At 41.6% G+C, this 10,412-nt stretch overlaps 1 protein-coding gene across 2 annotated transcripts in view; it reads left to right on the top strand.

Moving 5' to 3' along the window:
* The first annotated feature begins 366 nt into the window (after positions 1-366).
* LOC129338547 (butyrophilin subfamily 3 member A2-like) overlaps positions 367-10,412 on the top strand; it is a 29,850-nt gene continuing 19,804 nt past the window's right edge. The window contains exons 1-5 of one of the 2 annotated variants that reach the window (XM_054992860.1): positions 367-700; positions 4,840-4,908; positions 5,548-5,631; positions 7,059-7,415; positions 9,347-9,631. In XM_054992860.1, coding sequence (XP_054848835.1) covers positions 5,565-5,631; positions 7,059-7,415; positions 9,347-9,631 — 709 coding nt within the window. In that variant the 5' untranslated portion in view covers positions 367-700; positions 4,840-4,908; positions 5,548-5,564. The remainder of the gene's footprint in view (positions 701-4,839; positions 4,909-5,547; positions 5,632-7,058; positions 7,416-9,346; positions 9,632-10,412) is intronic. The other variant, XM_054992859.1, reaches the window with a different exon arrangement.

Here is a 10,412-nt window from a genome sequence, read left to right as displayed (position 1 = left end):
TTTAAAATTTAGCTTTCAGATTTTTCTTCAAACTTCCTTCAGATGTGTAGAGAAATCGCCCCAGCTGTCCTTAGTTCCATTTTGATTTTAATTCATACTCTCTTAATTAACACTCTATGGCCTGGTTTAGAAGTAGATACATAATTATTATTTTGGCTTGTTATCATGTAATTAGCATGTTGCTTAGATGCATGAGGCTTGTAAACCCATAGATGTATATTTACTGTTAGACAAACAGCATTTTCTGTGGACTCTGACCATTTACTGCTTGTCTTTGCGCTTTTACTGTGCTCTACCCTTTTATCACTTGGCTCTACTCCAAATTCTTTTGGCTGTGCCTTTTGTCTTCTACATGTCTTGTGCCACAGCTACAACTCTGTTATTGAGGAGCGAGCAATTGTATAGGTTATGGTGTGTGAACGAGCTCTTAGCCACTGTATGACACCAATCCACATAAGTATCTGTAAGAGCACACAAGATTAGTCTTTGTATGGCACAAACTTAAGTTTAGAGTAGAGGGATGTGGAACAATGAACTGCAGATCATATTGCTAACTCCTATCTACATCTGTTCAGCAAGTGGAAAATGAAAGAACAAATCTAATCAGCGGTAGACTTTTTCCATGAAAGGCAAAGAAAAGTGAAGCAGAAGCTACAGAAAAGTGCAACAGAAGGAGGATATATTGGAATATTCTGGGCAGGTGAGAAATTACATTTTACCTGAAACAAAATTAAAGCTATTTTTATGTTAACAGGAATGTCCTTTTAAATTCTGAATCAGTGGTTTTGGAAATTTCCGTCCTCATTTTAGAAACTAAATTAATCTGTTCCTTAACTACAGATACACTTTGATACTAGATTTCCTAATACATTTCTTTAGGCAATATCAATTAATCATTGGGAGAAAATATTGTGTATCTTACAGAAAAGATTTTTTTTGGTGTAAACTGAGAATTACCGCTCAAGTATAACAGATATAAAATATTTGTTTTTCAGCCGTTTTCATTCCATATCAGCAAATTATATTCATCCACCAGCACAAACTTCAGTTCATTTTTCTTTCAATTCATTTATTTCAATAGATAGCTATAACAAGGTCTACATGCTGTTTGTAGTGGTTCAAACAGTTAATAAAAAATGGGGTTTTGGCAAAGAAGCCACTTTTCTGAATGTGCCTATTGGAAAGAAGAGTTTTATTCTGTGTGAATTTGGTTAGTGTTCATGTTTTTATTTTTTCAAAAGGAATGTATTCCTTATACAGTGAAGTAGCGAGAGTCAAGTAAATAATGGATAGAAACTTTTAAATTATGTGGGTAAGTTCATCACCTCTGTGATGAATGATTTATCCATTTTAATGAAATGCTTCAGTAATGTTTATTTTTATTGTACTGTATCAAGGAGCAATTTTGTTTTTATTAAAAGTGTCTGTGTGCATTTTAAATTGCTTTTAAACTCCCAACAAGCAGCAGTCTCTCTAGTTTAACTAAAATAGACATTGGAAAACTGTGTAATTGTAGCATATGAACATCCTTCTGATGCCAAAAACTCTGGTCTTACTTTATAGAGTAAATTTACTCATGTAGACATAATTTTTGAAGTATCTGTTTGGACATATTTTAATGCCAGTAACTGAAGGTTGATAAATGGATCTTCAACCAGTGGAAACACTTCTGTTTTTTTTAAAAATATTATTATTAAAGGGTATAATTTTGAGATCCCTAGAACAGTTTTCAGTATTATATTATGAAAACTCAGCATGGAAAAGTAAATTTATTTACTTTATTTATAGTTTGCTTTTCTCACTGAGACTTAAGGCAGATTACACAGTGTAGGAGAGCCCACATGCTTACCAGTGTTCTTGATCCTCTAGTGGAAAACCTTTCCATTTGAATGAGGGCAGCCTTAAAATGGCCCAGTTCACAAGAAATACCATGGCCCCAGGTATTAAGGGAAGTACTGGTGGGCACGATGGCACCTATGGGCACTATACTAGCATACAGTATTAGACATGATAATTAAACCAGTGGTCTCTAAACTGTTTGAACCTCCAGGCACCTTGGGAGTTTTCAGAGAGGGTGGTGTGCACTACTCCAAATGGCTGCCACAGGAGGCAAAGCCAAACTCAGAATGGCTGCCGCAGTACTTCCCTCCTCACTTTGCAAAAGAATCATGGAAGAAATATAAGGAGAAATGAAGGAAAGCCCAAAAGGGAAAGACAAAATAGAAAGAAAAATAAAAAGAAATGAAGAAAATTTTCCTCATTGTGGATGCAGAAGGGAGAGAGAGAGAGAGAAAGATATTGTAAATTAAAAAGAAATGATGGGAAGTCCAAGGAACAGGAGAGTGGAACCACACAGTAGCTAAAGCCTGGGTGCTTACCAGTCCTTTAGAGGTTGCAGCTCTTATTTCAGCCATGCAAAGCCCTTTCATTTAAATGAGGGAAGTCAATAACAAGCCCTGCCATACAATGCACCCATTCACTTTCTCAAAGCTTTGCAGACACCAAGGGAAGTATTTTCAGGCGCTATGGTATCCATGGGTGGCATGTTGGTGAACCCTGTGTTAAACAATGCAGGATAATGCAAATAGCAAACAGATAACACATACTGTGCACAGTGGTATAGTCCACAATCTAATTCCCTTTCTAAAAACGCCTTCCTTAACTATTCCGTTATAATATACCCTATAACCTTTATAGAAATGGCCTTCTGAACAATTTTGTTTTACATAGTTTGTGGAATTATAGAAATGTGGGGGCCTTTCTGACTACCTCAAGTAGGCCATTCCACAATGTGAGGGCCACAATAAATAATGCATATGTATCAGCAGTTGTTGATCCTGACATTTGCAATATGGCACCCCCAGAAGGCCCTATTCAGGTAAGCAAAGCTGTCATATAGAGCATTGGAGGAGAGGTGACACCCCACTTTCTCCAGTATTCCCCTCCCAACACAATTTCCCTTTTTCTGGAAACCCACACATTCTCACCCTTTTCTGCTTTTTTCTCTCCTTGCCACCCACCCACCCACCAACGTACCTTTTATCTGCCCACTTATCTTTAGCTATATTTATTATTTATTTACTTCATTTATACCCCTCCTTACTCCTCAATGGGCACCCAAAGCCATTTACATCATTCCCCTCTCCTCCATTTTATCCTCAGAACAACCCTGTGACCAGGGACAGACTGAGAGTGAAAAACCCAGGAAAAAGGCCCCTCCTCCAGGCCAACCTGGTCCCACCCCCAAAATAAGGGGGGAAGAAAGGAAGAGGCTATCTTTTTGATCCTGCCCCATGCTCTGGATGGAGGAACGAAGAGGCAGCCTGTCTAACAAATTACCAGAGGCCGCTTTCCTCATTCTGAGCAGGTTTTTGGAGGGTTGGATGCTGCCTCCCTTGTGCACCTTGTACAGAGCTCGGCTGGTGCACTCAGCCCTTCTGTCACAGGTCTGGTCCAGCCCAGGTGGCATTCCAATGCTCTAAATGGCCAATCTGACTATTCCTGTGAAGTAAATAAGGCAGAGATTTGGCTGAGAATCTAATAGCCAAGTGGCCGTAATCTGAGGATACTGAAATCCAGACATCGAAGCCATGAACAGACAAGACGGATCTTTCTACACACTTGAAACCTGCCCCAGGTTTGTAGGTTTCAGGAGTTTAAAAAGCCAAAACGATAAAAGAAGTGCCTGTAGCTTTAACCAGATGCCCTCCGTGGCTGTTGCTAGGCAACCATAACACTTCTGCCAGTATTCCAGGCTTCCCCCCCCCCAGGAAATGGCAGGACCCTTTCTAGAGATGCTTTGGCCTTTGAGGGAGGACTCATTGGGGCCAGGCCTGGGTTCAACCACTGGGTGACTTGATACTAAATGATTTACATGACTCACCAGCTTGGCCGCTTGCTACTCTTCAACAACATTCCCGCCCCCAAGCCAATGTGGTTAGAATTTTAGAGTAGGATCTGGAAGACCCATATTTGAATCACCACTTTGCTGCAGAAGCTCACTGAGTGACTTGGATCTAATCACACACTCTCTTAGCATTGTTTTGAGGATAACGTAGAGGCAAGGAGAATGATACAAGCTGCTTTTTCGTTCCCCATTGTGGAGAAAGGCAGTATATAAGTGAAGTAAATTAATATAGATGGAGATAAAGGGCAGATAAAAGGTAAGTTGTTCAGTGGGTCAGAAGGAAAGAAGAACATAGGGAAAGATGTGCATATGGAGGCTGACAGGAAAAGTGAAAGTTGAAACAGTGTGGGGAAGGGGATACAAGGGAAACTGAAGTACCTCTACAAGTCCTTGCAGGTTCCATACCATGCAACTGAGCTCAACTCAGCATGCACTGTCCAACTAGGCCATAGGAGAGAGACTGCCAGGGGAGGAGGGGGAAAGATGAAGACAGGGGGCAGATAAAGGTGGGTTGGAAGAAGAGAAGGAAACAGGAAAAGGGGGAGAGGCTATGAGGGTAGGGAAGGGAGAGATAATATAATAGGGGATGGAAAATTGAGATGCCTCCCTCAAGCCCTTGAGGTCCTTCACTTGTTAGATATATTGACAAGTGGGGTTCTGCAAGAAACTTGTGGAGCTAGGAGTGAGTGGGGGACTATGGTGGTGACAGTGCAGGGCAGTGAACCATGCTGGATGCAGAGGGGGGATGCGGAGGCGGGCAGTGATGCCACCAACAGCTGCACTGTGCCTGGGGGAGACTGTGGCAAGAGGGGCAGAGAACTTCTCGGGAGAGAAATCCCGTTACCCTTGCCTTTGCTTCTTCCCATTTCTTCCAACACCTTCCCTGTTACACTTCCCCCCTATCCCTACCCTTTCTGTTACTTATCTTCCAGAGACAGTGGTGAATTATGGAGCTATGCTGTGCTATGTTGTGAGCCTGGCAACAGTGAGGCTGAGAGGAGGTGAGGCCCATTTCCAGTCCCCTGCTGCAACTTCTCAACTGGCTTTGGAAGCTGCTGACAGCTGGGACATGACCTGCTCCTCTGGTGGCAGTGGTACCAATTCCTTCCTGACCACTTTTTCCTTCAGCCAGGCTGTTGGGACTGTGCTGCCACCCTCCAGATCCTGCAGGTCCATCTGGTCAGCCACAGGGAGGAGGAGTCAGCAGTGGCATTTCCCTCGCCAACCTGGCCTCCTTTATGCCAGCTGGGAATTGGGGGAGGGGAGGCTGCAGCAGCAAGGCTCAGAGGAGCTGTTGTCTGCACATGTGCTTCTTTGTCAGGAGGAATTTAAACCGCTCTCCCTTTTTCAAAGTTTTCAGTTTTCAATATGTGTTAAAACACTGTTTTTAAAATGAGATGAAGCAGTCTGAACATTTTTCCTGTGATGTTCATCACTTGATCATGCTGTCATCAGGTACTGAACATTCATGTGTCAACTGGTCACAAAAAATAGCAGTAATATATAAGCATCATTTGGGAGGAAGGGAAAATGAAGGATGAAGTAGTTTGTCCCAGTTTACTCCCTAGTGAACTCAGTATCAATGTGTTGATAGTTCTGTGCTCTTTATATATTAATGGTTGATCTATTGCTCAATACAGCCTCATTCTTCTGACCCATGTGTTCCTTATCAACTGCATTTTACATCTGGACACTTCTACAGATCTCTCATGAGGTACATGCAGGTAAACTACTTTTGTGCATAAACCTGAGTGATTCTATACTCAGTTAAACCCAGAAAGATGCAAGCATGGCACCTATGAGGTGTATGCTGACGATACTCAGTTCTATTTTTTTCCAGCAAGGTCAGGTGATGTTTTAACCAGTGGATGTTTTAACTAGGTTCTAGAGGGGATGGATAATGGCTGATAAACTTAAGTTCAGTTCAGACAGAATGAAATGCTGTTGAGCTCACAGTTATGCTAAGCAAACCACCTCTGTTAGTCTCTTGCCATGAAAACCCCACCGGGGGGGGGGGGGTCCTAAGTTGGCTAGGACTTGAGGGCACTCTCCACCACCAAGCTGCTGATTGCATAATGGAGAACTAGAGGATGAGTTCTGAGCAGAGCTGCTGCAAACTTTGCATAAACTGCAACTGACATTCAAATGTACCATGTTTCCAGTGCCTGTTTTGTGTCTACTCCAACTCTTTATGTAATAGTAGAAAAAAGCAAGAAGCCAATAGCACCTATAAGACTAACAAAATTTGTGGTAGATTATGAGCTTTCATGAAGAAATCTGTGACTCACGAAAGCTCATATCCTACCACAAATTTTGTTAGTCTTATAGATGCTACTGGACTCTTGCTCTTTTCTATTTCTACAGACAGACTAACACAGCTACCATCTTGATCTACCTTTATGTAATAGTCTTGATAATTTGATTGCAATTCAAAATGAACACCACCTTGAGTAGATTTGCACCCTGGCGACAGTCCACATGATGCTACAAAATCAGATGTTATGGCTTGTTTGAATTACATATCCTGCAGGGTTGTCATGAATAGGTCATATTATAGTGCAAGTCTGTAAAAATCCTGTTTTCATACCAGATAACTAGTTTTGAATATTTTGACTGGCACTCAAACACTACTGTTCAAATAGGGGGAAATCCTGCTTATTCCTCATTTGCATAAACAGCTTAAATACGTGCGGAAGTATTACTGTGTTTAGCATTGCATGTGATCTTTAAAAAGCATGTTAGGGATCAAAAAAGTTCTCTCCCAGCTAGGTTTTTTTTATAATCTATCTTTGAGGCAACCCTCTTTGTATGCATTACAGAGACTTCATTGTTATAGATTTGAATCATAGCTTTTTCTGAGCGTATTTTGAATTTATTATGTTACGACTGCCTCGTTCAGTTAGTGAAGAGTTAAGCATATGCACAAATGTTGGCTGGGATAGTATGATCCTGAATCCATTATTAGTATATTAGACTATTCCTTCTATTTTTGTGACATAGAAAACTCTTCTTGAGTATTCCTGATTGGCAAACTTAAAAACAAAGGTGGAAAGTGTATATGGACAAATATAAGAAAAAGGTAGATTCTAACTTAAAGCAAACAGGAAAGGGATATATCTCAGATGGATTTTTGCTTTGTTCTTCCCTGAAGGTCAGTTTAGAATCACCCCACCCCCAAATCCTGTCACTGGATTTCTTGGAGCGGACATAATCCTGCCATGCCAAGTAACAGACTTGAATATACCTGACAGCAACAGGATCACTGTCCAATGGACCTATGACAATTCCTCAGGAAACAATGAAGTCATGTCCTATGATGGAAGAAAGAAGGAAGACAAACAGGACAAGAGATACCAAGGCCGAACAGAGCTCTTCCACTCTGAGTTTAGTAAAGGGAACATGTCCCTCAATCTGAGAAACAGCCAACTCTCTGACCAAGGAACATACACCTGCATGATCTCCCTTGAAAACTGGTATGACCAGGCAGTTGTTGAGCTGGTTGTGGTAGGTGAGTTGATTGTTTAATCAGTGACAGGAAAATGAGAAGTCTAGGACCTTGAGGCATCCTTTCATCTTGAAAGAAATCTCCGATGAGAGGCCCTCAGATTGAGACTTGTTAGCTGCTTAGAGCCAACTTTAGAAAGAAAAGAGTAGAGGCTTCCCCCATTCCTGTGTATTTGGAAGAGTTCCTTTTCCATGTTGAGGAGAGAAATTGGCCCTTAACATGAAGAGCAGTCTGAGTGTTATGAACTGAGGTTTCATTATGACATTTGTCTTAATATGTGATCACCCCTAATCAGGACATTCCAACATTATAAACTTCAATGAGTATTTATGTCATGGATTACATCATTAGGAGTTGAATGAGGATTTCAAACAAAGAGAATGAGCCTTGCATTTCCAAATAATTGGGGAAATTCTTGTCCCACCAACTCACAGGCAAAAAAGTAAAGATAAACTAGAATGAGTTCTAGCATCTATCCCTGCTTACATGGCTGCAGTTCTCAGTATAGCTCTTTGCTGTTGAGAATGCAGGGGCATTTAAAGCAGCAACTGAGCTTTCAGACAGCATTATTGTCTGGAGTTTTCCCTGCCTAGCCCCCTACAGCCCCCATTCTTCCCACTGCACTATAGGAATGCTTTTTTGAAGCTTTTAAAAAAACTGGCAATTGCTAAATCATTCACCGTATCACTATCATATATCAAATTATGAACTGGGCCATAGAGTGAGGATGTAAAAAAAAATCTGTACAATGGAGCTGGTGACAGAAAGAGAACACTTTCCTAGCTACTTGAAGAAAGCCCCAGGTCTGTAGAACAATCTGAATAAAAAAAGTACAGTTGGGGAATTAAAACTCCCCCAAATAATAGAAACAATGTTGCTTTAAGAAAAAATGCCCTCTGAGAGTACAGTCTGATATCTCAGTGACCAGTTAGGTGGTTGCTAGGCAACCACAACATTATTGCCCAGCCTTCCAAGCTTTGGTTTCTATAAAGCAAACCCATGGGGGGATGCAGAGGTGGACCAGGAGGCCAAAACTGCCTTGGAATGCCCCCCATCATGTCCCCTGATGGAAGAGGGCTCGCCAGAGAAAGCCCCAGCAGCAACCACCGGAGACTCACTCTCCACACAACTCAGATGGGCCTAGAAGCATCCACTGGATAACTTGGCCAGACTTCTCCAGGAGAGAGCCTACTCAGGGGAAGGAAAGGGGGAAAGCTTAAGATGTGTAGAGGAGGGAGAGATAAATGTTGGGTGGGTGGGTGGGAAGGAGAGAAGGAAGGGAGGAAAGCTGAGAGCCTAAGAGAGTACTGGGGAAGGGAAAGAGGAAACAGTGGGGAAAGGGGATAGGGGGAAAATGCGATCCCCCCAACAAACCTTTGAGGGTCTATTGCCATGACCTACTAATTCCTCTGAATTTCTAGCTTTCATTTTAAAAATGTCTAGTTCTTTTCAGTGGCTGATTCCGCACATGTTGGATAATGCACTTTCAATGCACTTTATCAATCCTTTGAGGTGAATTTTTTGTTCCACACACGAAAAAATCCATTCCAAATGATCTATAAAGAGGATTGGAAGTGCATTATCCAACATGTGCGGAATCAGCCATTGTGTGAACTCAGAGGAACAAGCAGATTGTGTTAGGACTGTCATCTGACAATGATTTTAAAAAAGTCTAGAAAAAAGTCTTTGTGTGGTGGGGAAAGGTGAATGTTAGCTATGGGGGCTGAGGTAAGGAAAATGGGGCTGGTGTGGCCCCATAAAAATGTTCACATACTCATCCATGTGGCATCCAAAGGTGCTTTTATTGTAACTTTCCAAAAAGATTGTGTCAGACCAGGTTTGGGAAAGATCACATCAAAAAAGGGCATACGGTAGATGGATTCTGCTGTACCTGAGGTAGTGGAAACTAAATATGCCTTGTTATTTTTGTGTAGCAAAAGGAGAGGCGCCTTCCATTTCCTTGGACCTTTATAAGGGCCATGGTATTGGCCTCTCTTGCAAGTCTAAGGGTTGGTACCCAAAGGCCCAGGCTCTCTGGCTGGACAGCAAAGGGAAGAATCGAACTGAGAAATCAGAGACTACAAACACAGAGACCCCACCTGGGATCTTCAGTATTTCCAGTTCCATTGTGATACAACCAGGAAGAGACAATGAGGTTTCTTGCAAAATCATCAGCAATGTCTTACAACTGGAGAGTGAATCCAGGATCCTGATTTCTGGTGAGTAGAGGGGGAGCAGAGTGTTGTACTACAACAGCTGCATTCATGATCTGACATATTTTGATGCCTGTTGTAAAGCTGTCAGAGAGATGTTCTATACATGCTGAAGAGATGTAAAGTTTGCAGCTTAAGATTGAATTGTTGATGGTGGTTCTGATGAGGGACTCCTGATGAAGCAGTGGGAAACAAGTTGGACATTAGCCGGCCCCTTGTTTAGTCCACGCCAGACACGGGCTTTGATATCTTCTCAGCCACCTGAAACATACAACAGGACTTTATGAATAGCCTTGTGTACACTAGCAAAAATTATTAGCCTTGTGTGCACTAGCAAATATTATGCTGCATTCTCTTAGGACCTATACCCCATTGATGAGACTTTTGTACATCGAAGAGAGGGGGGTCTGAGCTGTTAAAAATATTTAATTTTGGAGCTGTTGCTACTATAGCTGTGTAAGAATTGTCTTTGTGAAAATTACTAATATATATATATTATTCACTATATGGAATATAAATTATTGTTCTGCATTTTGGATTAGATTGTTTAATATTTACATTGAGGTTCACTGAGCACAGAATATAAGAACAAATATTTACTTTATTGTTGTAATTATTTATTTGGACCCTCTGGTGTGGTTTCCACTGTTGGTTTGCTACCTCCAGGTGGTGGCTGGAGATCTCCTGGAATTACAATGGATGCCCAAGTGACAGATATCAGTTCCACTTGAGAATGTGGCTGCCTTGGAAGCTGGATTGTATGGCATTATACCCCACTGAGGTCCCT

This window comes from Eublepharis macularius, chromosome 12, assembly GCF_028583425.1.
Source record: "Eublepharis macularius isolate TG4126 chromosome 12, MPM_Emac_v1.0, whole genome shotgun sequence".
Classification (NCBI taxonomy): domain Eukaryota; kingdom Metazoa; phylum Chordata; class Lepidosauria; order Squamata; family Eublepharidae; genus Eublepharis; species Eublepharis macularius.
This window is presented reverse-complemented; position numbering and strand designations above follow the sequence as displayed.